At 38.3% G+C, this 22,581-nt stretch overlaps 1 protein-coding gene across 3 annotated transcripts; it reads left to right on the forward strand.

Annotated features, from left to right (window-relative positions):
- The first annotated feature begins 9,653 nt into the window (after window positions 1–9,653).
- Window positions 9,654–19,208, forward strand: ccm2 (CCM2 scaffold protein). Of its 3 annotated transcripts, none has more exons than XM_062043518.1 (10): window positions 9,654–10,057; window positions 12,346–12,522; window positions 12,638–12,721; window positions 12,969–13,152; window positions 17,005–17,141; window positions 17,216–17,351; window positions 17,415–17,472; window positions 17,544–17,679; window positions 17,742–17,880; window positions 18,437–19,207. In XM_062043518.1, exons 1-10 carry the CDS (start codon window positions 10,028–10,030, stop codon window positions 18,739–18,741), a joined length of 1,386 nt encoding a protein of 461 aa, XP_061899502.1. In that variant the 5' UTR covers window positions 9,654–10,027; the 3' UTR covers window positions 18,742–19,207. The 3 variants fall into 3 exon arrangements, with proteins under 3 accessions (XP_061899502.1, XP_061899503.1, XP_061899501.1); XM_062043519.1 differs by having other exon boundaries at window positions 17,216–17,348; XM_062043517.1 differs by having other exon boundaries at window positions 17,216–17,472; window positions 18,437–19,208.
- Window positions 19,209–22,581: the final 3,373 nt, after the last annotated feature.

Raw genomic sequence — 22,581 nt, forward strand, 5'->3', positions numbered from 1 at the left:
TGTGTGGCGCATTATGAAGCCTAAAATACAACAACGGAGACCCCGGACTGTTGAACAACTTAAGTTGTATATCAAGCAAGAATGGGAAAGAATTCCACCTGAAATGTTTCAAAAATTGGTCTCTGCAGTTCTCAAACGTTTACTGAGTGTTGTTAAAAGGAAAGGCCATGTAACACAGTGGTAAAAATGCACCAGTGCCAACTTTTTTGCAATGTGTTGCTGCCATTAAATTCTAAGTTAATAATTATTTGCAAAAAAAAATTAAGTTTCTCAGTTCGAACATTAAATATCTTGTCTTTGCAGTCTATTCAATTGAATATAAGTTGAAAAGGATTTGCAAATCGTTGTATTCAGTTTTATTTACGATTTACACAACGTGCCAATTTCACTGGTTTTGGGTTTTGTATTTATATTCCTTAGATTCAAGTATAAACATCTGGATTTAAGAACGGCAGACTTTATATGAAGATTAGCACTTTCAATGATAAGGACGTGAAACGTTATTCAAGTCGGTTTGCCCGTCTGTGGCGTTGTCACCATCAGTTGGCAAATATCATAAATTATAACACAACTTTCATCTACAGCATGATTGCAAAAGCCACAACAAATACAAACGACACAAAACAATAACATAAAGCCGCAACACAACTTTAAGCCACAAACGACGCGGCGGGCATGATGGATGTGACAGCGGAGCAAATTATGGCGAGGGACCAACTTTCTGAACTTAGTATATCACTATTATTTCAAAAATAAAACAAGTTATTAATGACTGAAAAAGTGGTCACACTTCACTTACTTTTCCATACGATTAAACCGTTTTCAACTTTCGGTCTCAGGAAGTCAGCGGGTCGTCGAAACGTATCTGCTGTCACTTCCGTACCGTTTTTGTATTGTCGTGTTTTGGCTTATAGTTGTTCTGTTATGGCCTTATTTTATTATGTTGTGGTATTTGTATTTGTTGTGGCTTTTGCAATTGTGCTAAAAATGAAAGTTGTTGTGTTGTGGCTTCATGGTATTGTGTTGTGGCGTTTGCGTTTGTTGTGGCTTTTCTCTGCTACCCTAGCTATTTATTAAAATGAGAGTAGTAGCAGGTCAAACCACTGCTCATTTAACTTTAAATTTTTTTATTTTAATTTATTTTGTATTTGTATTATTTCTATGTCAAAAAACAATAGTAACATTTGCAGGTAAACCTACTGCCAATTCAACCTAAAATGTTGGTTGTACTTTATTCAAATAAGATGTGAATTCAATTAATTGTTTACTTGCTTGTTTGTGACCATAATTCATTTATACCTAATTCCCTTACAAGAAATAACAGGAATATAGGAAACTTCACCTGTAGTGTCCAGTATCCACCATTTGCTGTATTTCACAGTTAACACTGGTTGTTTTTTGTGCTAAAAGATTACTGAATCGTTTCAGATTGTATCGTTCTAAATAAATAATATCGGCCCTGAATCGTACCGGCAACCACAATTTCTGCATCGAATCGAAATAAAACGAATCGTTACACGCCTAAAATATACATTGATTCTATTGTGAGGGTATCACACTTGTAACTCGGCACTATGACATCAGAGCATCGACACGTTTTGTCATATAAAGTAGGTCAATGTAATGCAGCATTGCAATTATCCAGATCATAGATCATTAATCTATCTTTAAGGAGTTGTTAAAGGTAGTCGTTAAAGATCAGCATTTTTGACTTGTTCATATGACATCACACAATAAATGGTAATGCCATTTTTTATTAGCTTGTAGTGTCAAAGATGTATATAAAATGACAAAATACACTACATCATCTTCCCTCGGATTGGCTCTGACCAGGAGACAGTAGATGTTTTAAGTGAAGGAGGCGAGTTGCCTGGCTGTGTATTCAAAGCCCACACCTAAGTCCCAAAAGAGAAAAACTTTGCCAGCACAAACGGAGTCTGCGCGCGCATAAAAAGGCTGAACGAGCATAAAATATACCCGTGCGCACGCAGAGTTTGATTTTTACGCGCAAGGATTTTGGTACTGTTTTTATGGCATAAATGTATTATGGATGGAAATCTAAGAACCACTCACAATATGACTATAATTGTTCGGGGAACGACTCGATTCAATTCTCGATTCAACCCGATTATTTATATGTATGTATATATATATATATATATATATATATATATATATATATATATATATATATATATATATATATATATATATATATATATATATATATATATATATATATATATATATATATATATATATATACATATATACATTACCGTTCAAAAGTTTGGGGTCACCCAAACAATTTTGTGGAATAGCTTTCATTTCTAAGAACAAGAATAGACTGTCGAGTTTCAGATGAAAGTTCTCTTTTTCTGGCCATTTTGAGTGTTTAATTGACCCCACAAATGTGATGCTCCAGAAACTCAATCTGCTCAAAGGAAGGTCAGTTTTGTAGCTTCTGTAACGAGCTAAACTGTTTTCAGATGTGTGAACATGATTGCACAAGGGTTTTCTAATCATCAATTAGCATTCTGAGCCAATGAGCAAACACATTGTACCATTAGAACACTGGAGTGATAGTTGCTGGAAATGGGCCTCTATACACCTATGTAGATATTGCACCAAAAACCAGACATTTGCAGCTAGAATAGTCATTTACCACATTAGCAATGTATAGAGTGTATTTATTTAAAGTTAAGACTAGTTTAAAGTTATCTTTATTGAAAAGTACAGTGCTATTCCTTCAAAAATAAGGACATTTCAATGTGATCCCAAACTTTTGAACGGTAGTGTGTATATATATATATATATATATATATATATATATATATATATATATATATATATATACATATATATATATATACATATATATGTATATATGTGTGTATATATATATGTATATATATATATATATGTATATATGTGTGTATATATATATGTATGTATATATATATATATATATATATATATATATATATATATATATATATATATATATATATATATATATATATATATATATATATATATATATATATATGTGTGTGTGTATATGTATACAGTACAGGCCAAACGTTTGGATGCACCTTCTCATTCAATGCGTTTTCTTTATTCTCATGACTATTTACATTGTAGATTGTCACTGAAGGCATCAAAACTATGAATGAACATATGTGGAGTTATGTACTTAACCCTTTGCTCTGATAACTGCTTTGCACACTCTTGGCATTCTCTCGATGAGCTTCAAGCACACCTGTGAAGTGAAAACTATTTCCGGTGACTAACTCTCAAAGCTCATCGAGAGAATGCCAAGAGTGTGCAAAGCCGTAGTCAGAGCAAAGAGTGGCTATTTTGAAGAAACTAGAATATAAAACATGCTTTCAGTTATTTCACCTTTTTTTGTTGAATACATAACTCTGCATGTGTTCATTCATAGTTTTGATGCCTTCAGTGACAATCTACAATGTAAATAGTCATGAAAATAAAGAAAACGCATTGAATGAGACAATACCTCATTCATTGCGATGAGACTATATATATATATATATATATATATATATATATATATATATATATATATATATATATATATATATATATATATATATATATATATATACGTATATATATACGTATATATATACGTATATATATATACGTATATATCCCAGCTCCACACGAGCAGAAGGCGGGGTACACCCTGGACACTTCATCACAGGGCCAACACAGATAGACAGACAACATTCACACTCACACACTAGGGCCAATTTAGTGTTGCCAATCAGTCTATCCCCAGGTGCATGTCTAATTTAAGTTACATACCTATGTGTCGATACTCAAGTCAATCGTCAAAACAGATTGTCAGATAAATATTCCGTATCAGATAAAAAAAACTGATGTCCAATAATGTGATTAATTGCAATTAAATAATCGTGCCTCTAATTAATCAAAATGCACATTTTTTCATCTGTTTTTTTTTCCAGTTTTTAGTTTTCCCCTTTAGGGGTACAAATCTTACAAAAACTCATGATTTAATTAAACTCTTTTTGAATTGACACTCGATTCAGAATCAACTCTCAATTCAACACGATTGTCGATTCAAACTGATTATTGCAATTTACTATTTGGTACAAAAATGACAATAAAACCTGTTCAAAACAGGTATCAGGTTACAAAAGCTCTTCTTGTCTGCTGACGTATGATGTATACGCCCAGTGAGTGAGCACGGAGACGGCCTAAACATTTATTTTTTAAATTTGATTCTTGAAAATGTTTAATCGATTTAGAATTGTAATGAATAAGAATCGCGATCCAAAAGTGGAAGTTATTTTTTCATATTTTCTTGTCAGGGGCCCCCGCAGCAAGTCATTAGATGATTACATTATACAGAATGTTTTTGGCTGATGCCCTTTTCTGAGTCAACTCTGCCTGGGAATCAAACCAATGCCACCAGCTGGTAAAGGCAGAAATACGTACCATTTCACAATCAGGGATATTTTTAGCAATTTGAATTCCTTGACAGCCCGAGTATGAAGACGTTTCGGCTTCTTTTAGTATGATTGTCAGCTCGGCCATATTGTACTGAGCAGCCAGGACAGAGACACGTGTCAATGGTCGCTAGAATTTTTGTGTGACTTCAGACTGCCGAACCTTTTTGACTAATTCCAAACAATATTGTGTTGGACATTGCACACTATATTTAATAGGGCTGTGAATCTTTGGGCACTACACGATTCGATTCTTGGGGGTAACGATTTGATTAAGAATCAATTCTCGATTCAAAATTATTCTCAATTTAAAATCAATAGTTTTTTAAATAATATTGGGTGCCAGTTCTATGATTACCTGCAGTCCTCCATAAAATAGACAAACAGCTCTGATAAATTTCTATATTACGTAAAAGAAAACGGATTTTGTTTAATAAAATTCTACTCAAACGTTTAACAAATTCAAATACAAATAAGGCAACAAGAGAAGTATTCCACACTTCTTCTTTCTAAACAATATAATTTGCCTGAGTGGCTGGACAGAACAGTTTTTTTAAGAAAATTATTATTTTTTTAATTGATTTTTGATTTTTTGTAATCGATCAAGAATCGTTACAAAAAAGAATCGTGATTCATTCGAAAATCGACATGTTTTGACACTGTTTGATTGCGGCATGGCTCAGTGGGTGGAGTGGTCGACTTGTAACTGGAGGGTTACTGGTTCAATCCCTTGTGACTTTATGTTGAGGTGTCTTTGAGCAAGGCACTGAACCTCAAAATGCTCCTTATGGGTTCAGCCGTCAGTATTCCACAATTCTGTTCTTCTTCATGTGCAATGACAATAAAAGCCTATTCTATTCTAAAAGAAGAAAAACTAAACGTCAGCCAGCCACAAATTTGCCGCTCGATGATTGTTTTGTATTTTTTGTGTCTATCTATGCCTTGACATGAATGATTTGTAATGCCAAGACTTGTTTTTGTCCTGTAATGTTTGTCTGAATTTAAAAAAAAAAATGGGTGTAGGAAGAGGTTTCAAAATGTGCATACAGTAAAGTCCGGAGCGATCTCATCCTTTATTTCACTCTGAGACATTTCCTGTTTTTTCGCCTCCCAGCATGCATCTGATTGTGAGGCGATGAACGGTTCCTGCACGACGACCCCTCTGATTCCTGTCGCAGTGCGTTCCAGTTTTACAGTAACATCTCCACCCGCTCTTACAGTATAGGAAGAAATGTCATTTGTTTTCCTGATAACTTGGTGCTCAACAAACTCACTCAGTGGTGCTAACATTGTGGAGTCCACTTTTCCGGGGTTTTCCAAAGAGCATAAACAAGAAAAAAAAACACAATGCTCGAAAGCAAGCACCTCAAAACCACAAAAATCTACAGCAGAACTTCCTAATGGTGCCATTTTTTTGTTACCACTCAATGCACAAACAAAAGTATTCGCATTGTCTTGTAATTATCCTCAGCATACTTTTTACTTTCATTTCTTGTCTGTTTGTTATTTTCATTCTGGGACAATTAAATGCTACATCATTTGGTCCCAGAAGCACAAAAACTCCAGAAGGGAATTGTCTCAAAAAAGAATATACACAAAAAAAATTGTTATATCTAGAACGTGTTTGCGGTGTTGTAAAGTCATCTATATGTCCTGTTTGTGTTTTATTTCATTATTATTGTAGAATTGGCTGTAACATTTTATTGGGAAATGAATTTGATATTGCAATGACTATGAGTGTCACATTAATTGCTGCTGATTTCAAATATTACGACAAAAAAAGTGTTGCTTTGTTGATATTCACTCAATTTCTAGATTGTGTTAGCTTGTGGGTGTATATTCAAATAACTTCTCCCTGGGCTGTATTTTATTTCTATCAATGAATGATTAAAACAATTGGCACAGTGTGTAAATTTAGACATGGGTTTCATTGTGATGGTTGAATATAAAATGTAATTTCATGGAATTCCCTTTCTTTAAAAAAACAAAAAAACAAGCAGATGTCCAGTATTGTACCTTTGCCCTGTTTCAGGGAACAATATGAATATCATTAATATTAATAACATATGGTGCTAAAGTTCTTTTTGTATGTTTTGGTTTTTAGATTAACTATTATGCTGAAAATATAATGTAAGCCTTACTGTAGATTCATATATGAGACTGTTCATCCCAGAAGAGAAAAATAAATATAGTATTTGAAAGTGCTGTATGATTTGTATTGTATTCATTTCACATTTAATTGATTGGGCTCTGCAAAGGTGAGGTTTACACATATTAAAATACAGGAGCGTAATAGGCATGTGTATTCATTAAAAACAAGGCATAGGTTTTATTTAACAAGTATATTTAATATTTTTGGGGCACTGTAACATTACACACAGTTTGAACAGTAACACTGTTTGACTATACAGGAGGAACATAAAACATTGTATTTTAATCAAGTGAATATTTGGCGTACCAATAGATAGAGACGCATAACACAAGTGCTGCACGTACCACAGTTTATGTATATGTATATGCAATATCTTACAAAAACTTGCAGACTATATAAAATAAATCCAGTATTGCATTTTACTGCATACTACTCCTTCCACCAGAGGGAGCGCTGCTAAATCGCTTAACAGAGAAGTTGGTTTGAATTTAAAAATATTTATATAAATATTTTATATCTCATATTATAAATGCAAAAATAATTATGACTTTTTAAATATATACAGTCGTGGTCAAAAGTTTACATACACTTATAAAGAACATAATGTCATGACGGTCTTGAGTTTCCAATCATTTCTACAACTCTTATTTTTTTGTGATAGTTTGATTGGAGCTCATACTTGTTGGCCATAAAAAACATTCATGAAGTTTGGTTCTTTTATGAATTTATTATGGGTCTACTGAAAATGTTACCAAAACTGCTGGGTCAAAAGTATACATACAGCAATGTTAATATTTGGTTACATGCCCCTTGGCAAGTTTCACTGCAATAAGGCGCTTTTGGTAGCCATCCACAAGCTTCTAGTTGAATTTTTGACCACTCCTCTTGACAAAATTGGTGCAGTTCAGCTAAATGTGTTGGTTTTCTGACATGGACTTGTTTCACTATAAAAGTGGGTGACATTGTTATCACCAGGAAAGATGAGGTCACCTACCTAGGTTCCATTCTAGAGGCTAATCTTTCCTGTGATAAAATGGCAACTAAGGTAATCAAAAAGGTCAACCAATGAATGAGATTTCTCTACAGAATCTCCTCTCTGGTCAACAAAAGCACCATGAGGATTCTGGCGGGAACTCTCGTTCAACTCTTTTTCGATTATGCATGCACCTCCTGGTACCCTAGCACCTCCAAACCCCTCAAATCTAAACTCCAAACATCCCAGAACAAGCTAGTCAGGTTACTTCTAGACCTCCACCCCAGATCACACCTCACTCCTACTCACTTCTCCAAAGTGGGCTGGCTCAGGGTGGAGGACAGAATAAAACAACTTGCACTGAGCCTAGTCTATAAAATCCGCTACACCTCCCTGATACCGAAGTACATGTCAAACTACTTCCTTAACAAAGATCTTAACTCATTCTCTTTCTATGCCACATCAATGTGGAATGCGCTCCCAACAGGTATAAAAGAAAGGGCATCTCTATCCTCCTTCAAAACCGCAATAAAAGTTCACCTCCAGGCAGCTACAACCCTAAACTAACATCCTCCACGGATTGTAAATAATCAAATGTAAACAATCAAATGCAGATACTTTTTCTTATGGCTTCTGATCTATCTCTCTCCCCCCCTCTCTCTCTCTCTCTCTCTCTCTCTCTCTCTCTCTCTCTCTCTCTCTCTCTCTCTCTCTCTCTCTCTCTCTCTCTCTCTCTCTCTCTCTCTCTCTCTCTGTCCACTACTTGCTGTCCATATCCTACCAAGTCAGACCTACACTGTTCCAATATCCATTTCTCTGTTCCCAATTGTTGATGACTGATGATAACAACCAAACCTACCCCCCGCCCCCCCCCCCCGCCCCCCCTCCACACCCCGGATTGTAAATAATGTAAGTAATTCAATGTGATTATCTTGTGTGATGACTGTATTATGATGATTCCGATTCCAGAAAACACAGAGTGAGATGTTCTACCTCTTGTGCGAAACACAAATGCATAAAATTACTTAACACATTAAAATGACTAGAACAGTGAACGTGAATGGAAGACCTGACGGATCAAATTTACGGGTGCGCATCATCAGTAGTGTTCTTCTGGGTCATTGGATGTTTCGGCCTTTAACACTATACACCCTCTCCAGCGGCGGCCAGCTACAGGATGATCAGACCTTAGCTTGCGACCCAAGCCCAATTAGCCATAAAAGTCACCTTGTTGGCAGACCTATCAGGGAACTATGCATGGCAGGGGCGTCCGGTTCCCTGAGTCAGCTTTGCCTGACCGCATACCTCCTGATGTATATGATAGTATATATCTGATAGTATATATCTGTATCATGAATCAATTTAGGTGGACCCCGACTTAAACAAGTTGAAAAACGTATTCGGGTGTTACCATTTTGTGGTCAATTGTACGGAATATGTACTTCACTGTGCAACCTACTAATAAAAGTCTCAATCAATCAATCAGCATTGTCCACATGTTTGAGTCAGGACTTTGGGAAGGCCATTCTAAAACCTTAATTCTCGCCTGATTTAGCCATTCCTTTACCACTTTGACATTTAGACAAGTCCATGTCAGAAAACCAACAAATTTAGCTGAACTTCACCAATTTTGTCAAGAGGAGTGGTCAAAAATTCAACCAGAAGCTTGTCAGAAGCTTGTGGATGGCTACCAAAAGTGCCTTATTGCAGTGAAACTTGCCAAGGGGCATGTAACCAAATATTAACATTGCTGTATGTATACTTTTGACCCAGCAGATTTGGTCACATTTTCAGTAGACTCATAATAAATTCATAAAAGAACCAAACGTCATGAATGTTCGCCACACCTAGTGTGTGTGTGACAATCATTGGAACTTTCACTTTTTTAACTTTAAAATGTTAGCAACTATTAAGTTAGTTTTGACATTATGTTCTTTACAAGTGTATGTAAACTTTTGACCACGACTGTATATTTGTCTTTGAATCCAATATATTGCATTTAGCTGCATGTCACTGATTCCTCCAGAGGGGGGCGCTGCTGAGTGTCCTGTGTCGCATTCGACGCCCAAAATGGCGGCACGATTGAAAAGTTTTGACTGTTTTGCTCGAGTTTGTTTTCATACTATTTATCGGGGTGTGTAGCTCTTCCGCGCCCGCCAGAATCAAAGTGGATTCTGCGTCTCGCTCTGTTCCCCACAATTACTTCGGTACAAGTCAAACATGAGAATAGCGCTTAGCTGTCACCCCCAAATTCGGGCTCACTTTGCCGAAGCGGGGCTAAGCTAAGCTAAGGGACGCTATCGAGCTAGCGGGGAGTTGCGGTCTTTAAAGCTCCGCGGGTTATGTGTTCCCTCGTTCGGACAAGGGCGGTAGGTTGAACATGAAGAAAATGACATTGTCGTAGCAATGGAGGAAGATGTGAAAAAAGTGAAAAAGGTATGTTAACACTTCCACAGCACTCAAGTTGTCCACCCAGCCGGCTAGCATGCTAACCCGGCTAGTCGGTCCTGAGCAGGCTAACCGGGCCAGTTAAAAACATAACATGATGGAAGCGAAAGTCCCAAAAGTGGGGTCTTGGAAAAATATGTTAAATCGCTAGAAAGTCTGCAGATTTTTAAGTGTACATTTTAATTCCTGAGCCATTTCATTTAAATTTACTTTGTTTTACATGTATTTTATCTGTGTCAACTACTACAGCCTGTTACTGAATTCTGTATATAAACATTGACATTATTATGCTTTGAGAGGCCATAAATTATTGTTTTGCGATGCAGTAAGATTTTTTTTACCAATATTATTGTGCGGTTTCCGTTCTGTACCAGGAGTGTATCATATCTACTGTTTGTAGTTGCCATATTGTAGTCAGTTGTTAAAATTAATGTTTGCCGTGTTGTTTATAAATGGGTGACGTCACCGTGCCATGTAGTTCCTTTTTGTGCCACTTGAGGGCGATAGCGAATTGTTATAACTAAAAAACATTTCAATCCATCCATTTTGCTACTGCTTGTCCCTTTCGGGGTCGCGGGGGGTGCCGGGGTCGCGGTGGCCCTATCTCAGCTGCACATGGGCGGAAGGCGGGGTACACCCTGGACAAGTCGCTACCTCATCGCAGGGCCAAGACAGACAACATTCACACACTAGGGCCAATTTAGTGTTGCCAATCAACCTATCCTCAGGTGCATGTTTTTGGAGAAGCTGCATTTTAGGAAATAATTGAACATTTGGCCTCTCATTTAGGGGTCACGCAACAATATGCATTTGATAAAATATTTGATTTATTTCATTTAATAATAATATATATTATATATTTCAATGTAAGAGACAAACAATGCCAATGATCCTCACTGGGACTAAAACACATTTTCCCAGGTCAATAGCATGGTTGTTGTTTGTAGAGTAAACAATTCTGTCTATACCATGTTTCATTTTGAATAAAAGGTCACCATCAAAATAAATACTGTCTCTTTAGGTCCAATACGGATCTCACGTTTCTTAACCAAAATGCCATTAAATGTTAATGCACATATCATCCACACTCTTTTTAATAATGCAGTCAAGTGTATGAAGGCAGTTGCATCCAAAAGCACAAATGCCGACGTCATCACAGGATGCTGTGGCGGTTCGCTTCCTTTTCTCACATCATGCGTCCCTTACATTTGTTTTGGGTCACGTGCACAGCACCGGGCAGCTGTCACTTTGCGTAAGCCCAGACAACAGGTGACTAGTGTAAACAGAGGTGGAGTACTTATTGGAATACTTAATTCTTCTAGTGTCCGGGTTCATGGAGAACGAGGTATGCGCTTTAATAATATTTGCAGGATTAGAAACACACATAGTATAATGTTTTTGCACAGTTCAGCATACGAAGACTGGGCTTTTAGTCCGTTTTGGAGTTGCAGCACAAACAGTATATGTGGAGTATATTTTGGATAAATTGAGAACAGGAAGTGAACAAAAGTTTTAGCAACTGCTATTTATAGGAAAAGGGGTAGGATTAAATAAACTGCTTCTTACTCCCTTTCGGGCATGTTGAATAGAGAACCTGGAAATTGTGTTGTATCACGTTGTATGCATGCATGTTTGAAATAAACACAAACTCAACTCAACGGTTCAACATTGCCTGTAGATTGTCTTTGATTGCAAAGTCATTAAGGATTACGAGATGACGTTTCCTTTTATGTTGCTGTTGCTGAAAGTTGAGATGCACATATTGGGTAACACAAAGCAGCATTCCCTTTTCTTCTGCAGGGACTAGTTGGGGTTGAGCACTTGAGTTTTTTCTTTTTATAGGTACTTTTATTAACCTAAAATTAAGAAGTTGTTGTGCGGAAAATGTTTTTGAAGCCTTTCTTGTGCAGTCTGATTTATTGGTTTTTGTTCACACAGACCTGCAAAAAAAAGTAGTCACTAGTTTACGATACTGTCGTTTGGTTTCACTTTGTTTTGGCGTGTCTTAATCATGTTTTCACACTAGATGTTACAGGGCTGTACTGCAATATTATTTTGTCTCTCGTGTCCCTTTACATACACTGTTTTCAGCATTAGACTCACTTTAGGGTTCCCCCATGATTGCAATATACAGTATTTGTGGCATTGGGTAGCACATAATTAGTCTGCATGATTTGCTTTGACGCTTAAAAAAGAAAATAGAATATGGCCAGGTTCTCAATGCAGTTAGTATCTTCGTTGTTAAAATCCTTTGCTGTTTGTTGTGTTTTCCTTAGCCTGGTATCGTGTCGCCGTTCAAGCGGGTCTTCCTGAAGGGAGAAAAGGGGCGGGACAAAAAGGCCCAGGAGAAGTCCACAGAGCGACGGGCCCTGCACACCTTCTCGCTCTCGCAGCCCGACCATCGCATCGATCCTGACATCCTCCTCAACGACTACATTGAAAAAGAAGTCAAGGTAAGTATGCGGAAGCGCAAACCGAGTTGACTGAGCATTGTCGTGCTAGTTAATCAGTATAGCTCAATAACACACACCTTAGGATCTTTTTAACTAGATGCTACACTTTTTCCAGTATTTGGGCCAGCTGACATCTGTTCCAGGATACTTGAATCCTTCAAGCAGGACAGAAGTCCTTCAGCTCATCGACAATGCAAGAGTAAGTCATCTGAGTCACTGTTCACAGTTTAAAACATGCTTGAAATTACAATACCTTAATATTTCAGCAAGCAGGTTATTACAGTATTTTTCAAGGGGCATTACTATAGAAAGTGTTGTCATTGAACAACTTTAATAGCAGTTTAAATTTATTGTCCACAAATGCTTCCAAAACACAGCCATTATATATATACAAGTGAGTGACATACTGTAAAACAAAGTCCTTCTAATGTATAATTATTTTTCAGAAGTCACATCAGTTGGCAGGCCAACTGACGTCAGAGCAGGATGCCGTGATGAGCTTGTCGGCGTACAACGTCAAGTTAGTGTGGCGTGACGGCGAGGATATTATTTTGAGGGTGCCCATCCATGACATTGCCGCTGTCTCCTACGTCAGGGACGACTCGCTGCACCTCGTAGTCATCAAGACCGGTAAGGAGAACACAACTGGGTAACACTATTGTTGTGCGTTGGGGATTAGCCAGATTATATAGAGTTTTGAAATTGAGCATTTGTTCTCTTGCCACAGTGGCTGGGTTCTAACTAGCTACTAGGGTTTTTTTTTTTATGGTCACTTTCTTGTTTTAATCCTTGGTTTTTATGACTGATAAGACCCACACCAATGAGAAGCAGATACCGAAAAACATTTAGTTGATGTGTGGAGTGTCCTAGCAAGTTAATACATTTCTCACAAAGTGTTTCACATGGTTAAAATACAATAGTACAATCAAATATTAGCAAATAGCATGATGAAACAACAGAAACATAGCAATTGAAATTGTAAATATACAGTGGGTACGGAAGGTATTCAGACCAATTTCAATATTTCACTCTTTGTGTCATTGCAGCCATTTTCATTTTATTTCTCATTAATGTATACTCAGCACCCCATCTTAGTGTAGATGTACCCCAAAAACAGAAATGTAGAATTTTTTGTTAATTTATAAAAAATCTAAAAAATCACATGTACATAAGTATTCAGACTCTTTGCTCAATACTTGTCTTTTGTCACAAGCTTGGAATGGGTGAAACTGCCCACAATAGGCTTGCCAAGCTTGAGGCATAGTATTCAAAAATACTCCAGTTCTGTTCAATTTCAGTTTATTTCGAACATTTATACAATACAATTACAATATAATGTATCACATATTTCCAGTTGCTTCATTACAGCATGTCCGAAAAGGAGTAGGAAGAAGCCGGGCTTATTTTATCCTACCCCTTTTCATATCATAGCAGTTTCATCCCATTTCTTTGTTCTCTGTTTTAAACAGAACTGTGAATAAAACATAAATAAACCATTAGTAAGTAAACAAATATTAAATACATAAATAATTGTCCCGTAAAAAAAGGTTCAAGATGTTTATCATAATTGTTCTTCTTTGTACTTAGTGAACAGTTGTAGTTTGAAAAGTTTCTTAAAGTAAATCATTTTAATGCTTTGTTTTATTTTTTTGCTTAATCCATTCCATAATTTAATTCCACATATGGGTATGCTAAAGGTCTTAAGTGTTGTATGTGCATACAAATGTCTTAAATTAGATTTTCCTCTCAGGTTATAATGCTCCTCTTTTGTTGAGAAGATTTATTGTGGGGTGGCGTGGCTCGGTTGGTAGAGCGGGCGTGCCAGGAACTTGAGGGTTGCCGGTTCGATCCCTGCTTCTGCCATCCTAGTCACTGCCGTCCTAGGGCAAGACACTTTACCCACCTGCTCCCAGTTCCACCCACACTGGTTTAAATGTAACTTAGATAATGGGTTTCATTATGTAAAGTGCTTTGAGTCACTAGAGAAAAGCATTATACTTCACTTCACTTGTACGTTGTAGGGTAGCAGGTTATAGTTTGCTTTGTACATGATCTTTGCTGTTTGCAAATGAACCAAGTCAATATTTTTTATTCAATAAAAAAAATGTATATGTTCTCTAAATCCAATAATATGTATTATTCTATTTGACCTTTTTTGTGACACCGTTAGTGAATGAAGCGCACCTTTGTAGTTGTTTCCCCATATTACTACACAATAACTCAAATATGGTAACACTAGCGAGCATTAGACAATATGAAGTGATTTTTTGGTCTAGAACATATTTTGCTTTATTCATTATTGACATGTTTGTTGCTACTTTGTTGTTTATTTTTTACATGATGTTTCCAGTTCATTTTATCATCTATTATACACAAAAATGTGTTTTCTTTTACCCTTTCAATATCTAATCTGTCTATTTGCATTTGTTTGACTTTCACTTCTGCTGTTACCGAATAGCATTATTTTAGTTTTGCTGAGATTCAAAGATAGTCTGTTTTGGTCAAACCATATTTTTAATTTGTTCATCTACTATGTAATTGTTTGTATTTGCTTCTGCGTGTTTTCTCCTGAACAAAACGCAGCCGTGTCATCTGCAGATAATACTAACTTTATTTAAGTCCATGGTAACTTTACAAATGTCGTTTATATAAAGATTGAACAATTATGGTCCCAGTATTGACCCTTGAGTTACCCCACAAGATATTTTCAGCTTTGTAAACATGTGTTCTCCTATCTTCACATTTTGCTTTCTAATGGTTTAGTAGCTTTTTACCCAGTTCAAGATCAACCCTTTGATTCCATACCGTTAAGATAGTGTGATTAATTGTGTCAAATGCTTTTATTAGATCCATAAATACTGCAGCAGCGCATTTTTTGCTATCTATTGCATTGGTGATCTCTTCCGTTATTTTGATAAAAGCCATTGCTGTTGAAATGTTGGCTCTGTAACCGTATTGGTTGTCTGTGAGTGTTTCATTTTTATTAATTAATTTGTCCAATCTGTTGTTGAACAGTTTTTCAATAATTTTATAAAATTGTGGAAGTAGAGAAATAGGTCTGTAGTTTGTACACTGGTGTTTATCTCCAGTCTTATAAATTGGTACGGCTTATACTATTTTCATTTTGTCTGGGAACTTTTCTGATCTGAAATGATAGGTTGCTGATATATGTTAAAAGGTCTGAAATCTCTTCAATAACCTTTTTTATCGTTTCCATATAAATTTCGTTATAATCAGTTGAGGTCTTAGATTAAAATGTTTTCACAAAAATGATTATTTCCTCTTTTGTCACATCTTCAAGGAATATCGAGTTGGGATTTCTATTTATGGTGTCATTCAAGTCCTCAACTGACTCGGAATCTGGAATATTTTCCTCGAGATTTGGTCCAATGTTCACAAAGTACTTATTGAAGTATTCAACTACTTAGTTCATATTCTCATTTGGAACATTTCCGTCTGAGAAGTATTTAGGATCATCCTTCTTAGCACCATTTTTAAAAATGCTATTTAGGATGCCCCATGTTGCGCTCATATTGTTTTTGTTCCGGTTCAATAATTGACTGTAATATTCTTTCCTATGTGTTCGTAGTATGCCAGTTAGCTTGTTTTTATAAATGTTGTACTTGTTTTCTGTCTCTGTAGATCTTTGTGTTATAAATGTTCTATATAATGTATTATTCTTTTTGTCATTCATGGTTGATTTTATTTGATTAGTAAGTTGTTTCAATGGACAATGTTTGTCATAAAGCATCATGAAAGTATACAAAAAATTACCATATGTATCATCTACATAATTTTCACTGTATACACTGTCCCAACTTTGTTTTCCCAGATCATTCTTGAAAGCTGTCATACTTTGTTCTGTACATATTCTTCAAAATGAATTTTTCTCAACAATATTTATTTTGTTGTAGTTTCCGTCATAGATTACGAAAACTGTCAGACGATCACTGATGTGGGATATTAGCAGACCACTTGTGGTATTATTATCAAAATCATTAGTAAAAATATTATCAATAAGTGTGGTGATGTGTCCAGAGATTCTGCTTGGCCTTGTGATTTTAGGATATAAACTCAGGCTGTACATTGTGTCTATAAAGTAATCCATGGACTTTTGTTTGTTAGGGTTCAAGAGGTCACTGTTGAAGTCTCTACATAAGAAAGTTATTTTTGGATTGAATTCAGTAAAAAATTGCTTTAATCCAGTCTTCAAACATATCAATGTTGACCTAGGTGATCTACTGTATGTATATATATTCATGTATATATATGTATGGATATATATTGTGTATGTGTGTACACATGTGTGTGTGTGTGTTCTGCTGAACCACTAATATTGACATATGCAATTTGTGGTGTCTTTGTTATATATTTTTTTTAATGTCATTTTTAACAAGTTGCTAACCGTCACTTTAACTGAATGATAATTCCTAAATGTAGTGATGTGGACCTAGTAGAGTAAATGTTGCTTTTCTTTCTCAGCCCAGGAATGCGGAGGCTCTCCTTGTCACAGCTCCTTTACCGATCTCAACAAATCCCAAACACTGAGCTCCTTGTCAGAGAGCGGTGCCGTGCTGGTGGAGGTCTGCTGTCTGCTTGTCCTCGCAGTCAACAACAAAGTCAGTTTGCTCTTCAAGTGTTTTTACCAAAAGTAATGTATTACAGAGTGGTAAGTTATTTTTGTGTTTGTCAGGCAGCAGCAGAGGAGCTGTGTCTGCTCCTCAGTCAAGTCTTTCAGATCGTTTACACCGAGTCCACCATCGACTTCTTGGACAGAGCCATCTTTGACGGAGCCACCACCCCCACCAGGCATCTCTCTCTGTACAGTGGTAAGCAGGAACTCTGCGTATCATGGTTACGGAGGTCGTTTTCTAACGTGCTGTTATCCTCAGATGACTCGTCAAGCAAAGTGGATGTTAAGGCGGCGTTTGAAGGCGACGCCAGCTCTTTGTATGAACTCGCCTTCATAATCATTCCCAAGTACCTTACCTTGTAGATGTAAGATTTTCCCCCTCTTTAAGTCCATTCCAGGCATCTATGGACGCAGATGGCAGCTCGCCGTCAGCCTCCAGCCCCGCCTCCCCACAGGTGAAGACGGCGAGCGAAGGGGAACTCAGCACCACGGCTGCAGAGCTGCTTCAGGACTACATGACCACAGTACGTGCTTGCTATACTTTCAGCTTATATAAATATGTGGCCTAATTGTCTCTTGCAATCAGCTGCGCACAAAGCTGTCCTCCCAGGAGATCCAGCAGTTTGCCACTCTGCTTCACGAATATCGCAACGGAGCCTCCGTACACGAGTTCTGCATTAAGCTAAGACAGCTCTACGGTGACAGCAGGAAGTTCCTACTGCTCGGTATGGCCACACTGTTTTATTTAAAGAAACCGCTTAGAAATGTAATTTATAGACATCATTGAGCTATATATGGTCCCTTTTTTAAAATACAAATGTTTGTTTTTATTTTATTTTTTTTAAGTTACAGTAGAAGAACAAACTTCTGCTCAGTGGCCTTGTGGTTAGAGTGTCCGCCCTGAGACCGGGAGGTCGTGAGTTCAAACCCTGGCCGAGTCATAACAAAGACTATAAAAATGGGACCCTTTGCCTCCCCGCTTGGCACTCAGCATCAAGGATTGGAATTGGGGGTTAAATCACCAAAATGATTCCCAAGCGCGGCCACCGCTGCTGCTCACTGCTCCCCTCACCTCCCAGGGGATGGGTCAAATGCAGAGGATAATTTCACCACACCTAGTGTGTGTGTGACTATCGTTGGGACTTTAACTTATAACTTCATCTGTCTGGCTGTGGGCATTTTGCGTAATTATTTATTGTTATTGTTAACCAAGTGTAAAAATAAGTTAACAATGAGAATAAAACACCTTTGACCCAAATCCTTTGTTCTTGATCCCTCAAGGCCTGCGTCCCTTCATACCCGAGAAGGACAGCCAGCACTTTGAAAACTTTCTGGAGACCATCGGGGTCAAAGACGGCCGGGGCATCATCACAGACAGCTTCGGCCGCTACCGGCGGGCAGCGAGCTCAGCCTCCGACTCCACCACCAACGGCAACGGGGCGGAAAGCGTTAGCGGAGACGGCGCCGCCTCCGACGAGAGCCAAGAGACCTCCGAGGGCGACGAGTGGGACCGCATGATCAGCGACATTAGCAACGACATCGAAGCACTCGGTTGCAGTATGGACGGCGAGGGTGTGACGCCATGATACGACTGATGTGATCACATGATGCTTGTTCGCACTGAATATTTGCTATAACTCCCTCAACACATGAAGTCAAACAAATGCACTTGCAATCAAGTCTTTTTATGTCGTTTTTGTACCCACTTATAGGCAGTATCTGCCACTGCTGTCAGCTATGTAGCTACAAACAGGACTGGTTTGGATTCTTTTGTATCATTGCTGCCTTATTATATATACATGTTTTACATTTTACACTATCATTTATTAGTGTTTACTCACTCTAACTGACCCACGAAATGCTGTAAAAGTTTTATTCATCAAGTGTTCTTGACAAAGCCAGTTCATTTGCGGCTGATGTGACTTACTCTCATGCAGGTCATCTGGCATTTATCCCCGATTGTGCCTTTAAAACTGTAGCACAGCCGCTATGTGCGAATGTTTATTATTAAATAACACTGAGTTTGGCATTCAATTTCTCTATACAGTTGTGATATTTTTCTCTTGACTTTTGGGGTGCAAAGGGAACTGAGAGGTGAAGGTTTGTGGTCTGATGGTGATCATTCCTGACTGATCATGTGCTTGGATGCACCTTAAGCTGCCGTGAAACTTCACTTTAAGTTCCGTCAAAGCGAGCGAGCTGGACGTGTCCTTAATGCCATCAAAGTTGGGAATGCAGAGGGATGAAAAGGAAGCACATTCCATCCTAGAAGCTCCTTCTGTTGCGTGTACTTTGGTAAAATCTTTGATGCACGTAACCTGAAATGAATGTTTTCACAGTGCAAATACAAAACGCTCCCGGTCGCACTGCTTTTGTTCTACTTGTTTTTTGTGAAACAAAGCATCTTAATTGTCTGGATGCTGAACAAGCCTAATTATTTTCAACACGGTGTCTAACTACCATCTCTGCAGCATTTGAAAGTCCCCTAATTCAGTGGTCCCCAACCACCGGTCCGTGGATCGATTGGTACCAGGCCGCACAAGAAATAAAAAACTTTTATTTTTATTTTGTATTAAATCAACATAAAAAACACAAGATACACTTACAATTAGTCCATCAACCCAAAAAACCTCCCTCCCCCATTTGCACAAAAGGGTTGTTTCTTTCTGTTATTAATATTTCTGGTTCCTACATTACATATCAATATAGATCAATGCAGTCTGCAGGGATACAGTCCGTAAGCACGCATGATTGTATTTTTTTATGACAAAAAAAAAAACCATACCCCGTGCGCCCCCCACCCCCCTGGTCCGTGGGACAAATTTTCAAGCGTTGACCGGTCCGCAGTTACAAAAAGGTGGGGGACCACTGCCCTAATTGGCCCCCTGTAACGTTAATCTTTAATCCAATTGTCGGCGGAACTGAATTCTTCTGTTGCTTTATTTAGAGTGACTTTATTAAAAAGTGATCACGAAGGTGAAGCAAGCCAAGGAGATGTCATAGCATTGAAAAGATTGTTTTATCTTGCGGCGCTGCAGCCAGTTTGCATTAGCGGGAACAGCGGCTAACGTTAGCTTAAGCTATATCCATCCATCCATTTTCTACCGCTTATTCCCTTCGGGGGCGCTGGAGCCTATCTCAGCTACAATCGGGCGGAAGGCGGGGTACGCCCTGGACAAGTCGCCACCTCATCGCAGGGCCAACACGGATAGTATATGTTGCAAGATATTTCTAATGATGTGGCCATATTTGTGTAATCGTTTCAGGTAAACTCTTGCTGTTGTTTTTAATGGCAAATACCTCTTAATATGTGAAATATGTTAAACTACACTAAACTAAAGTATGAACGCCACTCTTTTGTTTTTGCTCCCATTATTTATGAGTTGAACTCAAAGATCTAAAATGTTTACTATATACACAAAAGACCTATTCCTCTCAAATGTTGTTCACAAATTTGTCTAAATCTGTGTTAGTGAGCACTTCTTTGCCAAACAAATCTACACCACCTCACAGGTGTGGCATATCAAAATACTGATTAAACAATGATTAATGCACAGGTGTGCCTTAGGCTGCCCACAATAAAATGTGCAGTTTTATCACACAGCACAATGCCACAGATGTGCAGCTGGCATGTCCACCAGAGCTGTTGTTTGTGAATGTAATGTTATTTTCTCTACCATAAACCGCCTCCAAAGATGTTTCAGTGAATTTGTCAGTACATCCAACCGGCCTCACAACCGCGGACCATGTGTAACCACACCAGACCAGGACCTCCACATCCAGCAGGTGCACCTCCATGATAGTCTTGAGACCAGCAACCCGGACTTTCTGCACAAACTGTGAGAAACTGTCTCAGGGAAGCCCATCTGCATGCTCGCCGTCCTCATGGGAGTCTCGACCTGACTGCAGTTTGTTGTCGTAACCGACTTGAGTGGGCAAATGCTCACATTTGATGGCGTCTGGCACATTGGAGAGGTGTTCTCTTCACGGATGAATCAAGGTTTTTACTGTTCAGGGCAGATGGCAGACAGTGTGTGTGGCGTCGTGTGGCAGAGCGGTTTGCTGATGTCAACGTTGTGAATCGAGTGGCCCATGGTGGGGTTGGGGTTAAGGTATGTGCAGGCGTTATGTTATGGACAACGAACGCAAGTGCATTTTATTGATGGCATTTTAAATGCACAGAGATACCGTGATGAGATCCTAAAGCCCATTGTTGGGGGGGTTAGGTTTGGTTGATATCAGCACTTCGGTCATCAACAATTGCATCATCAGAGAAATGGACATTGGAACATTGTAGGTCTGACTTGGTAGGATATGTACAGCAAGTAGTGGACATAGAGAGAGAGATCAGAAAGCATAAGAACAAGTATAAACATTTGATTATTTACATTTGATTATTTACAATCCGGGGAGGTGGGATGTGGAAGGGGGAGGGCGTTAGTTTAGGGTTGAAGTTGACTGGAGGTGTTCTTTTAGTGCGGTTTTGAAGGAGGATAGAGATGCCCTTTCTTTTACACCTGTTGGGAGTGCATTCCATATTGATGTGGCATAGAAGGAGAATGAGTTAAGACCTTTGTTAGATCGGAATCTGGGTTTAACGTGGTTAGTGGAGCTCCCCCTCGTGGTGTGGTTATGGCGGTCATTTACATTATGGAAGTAGTTTGACATGTACTTCGGTATCAGGGAGATGTAGCGGATTTTATAGACTAGGCTCAGTGCAAGTTGTTTAACTCTGTCCTCCACCTTGAGCCAGCCCACTTTAGAGAAGTGAGTAGGAGTGAGGTGTGATCTGGGGTGGAGGTCTAGAAGTAACCTGACTAGCTTGTTCTGGGATGTTTGGAGTCTAGATTTGAGGGTTTTGGAGGTGCTAGGGTACCAGGAGGTGCATGCGTAATCGAAAAAGGGTTGAACGAGAGTTCCCGCCAGAATCCTCATGGTGCTTTTGTTGACCAGAGAGGAGATTCTGTAGAGAAATCTCATTCATTGGTTGACCTTTTTGATTACCTTGGTTGCCATTTTATCACAGGAAAGATTAGCTTCTAGAATGGAACCTAGGTAGGTGACCTCGTCTTTCCTGGTGGTAACAATGTCACCCACTTTTATAGTGAAGTCACTGACTTTCTTAAGGTTGATGTGGGACCCAAATAGGATGGATTCTGTTTTACCCAAGTGTATGGATAGCTTGTTGTCAGCAAGCCAGGTGCAAGTTCTACAGAGTTCAGCACTGAGGATTTTCTCCACCTCTGACTTGTCCTTGCCGGATACCAGCAGGGCAGAGTCATCCGCAAACAGGAACAATTCACAGTCGCATGCTGATGACATGTCGTTTATGTATATTAGGAACTGTAAGGAAGGGATAGTAGTTCTTTTAAAGTTGGGACACGATGGACAGATTCCGGACAGAGAATCAATTTAATCATCTTTAT

The sequence above is a fragment of the Entelurus aequoreus genome, linkage group LG04, assembly GCF_033978785.1.
Source record: "Entelurus aequoreus isolate RoL-2023_Sb linkage group LG04, RoL_Eaeq_v1.1, whole genome shotgun sequence".
Taxonomy (NCBI): domain Eukaryota; kingdom Metazoa; phylum Chordata; class Actinopteri; order Syngnathiformes; family Syngnathidae; genus Entelurus; species Entelurus aequoreus.

What these genes read in the sequence shown, in the direction of transcription:
- ccm2 (XM_062043517.1), top strand. Translation starts at nt 10,028, where the DNA reads ATGGAGGAAGATGTGAAAAAAGTGAAAAAG. An exon ending in ACATTGAAAAAGAAGTCAAG is followed by an intron (nt 12,523 to 12,637) that starts GTAAGTATGCGG and finishes CACTTTTTCCAG; the next exon opens with TATTTGGGCCAGCTGACATC. An exon ending in TCCTCGCAGTCAACAACAAA is followed by an intron (nt 17,142 to 17,215) that starts GTCAGTTTGCTC and finishes TGTGTTTGTCAG; the next exon opens with GCAGCAGCAGAGGAGCTGTG.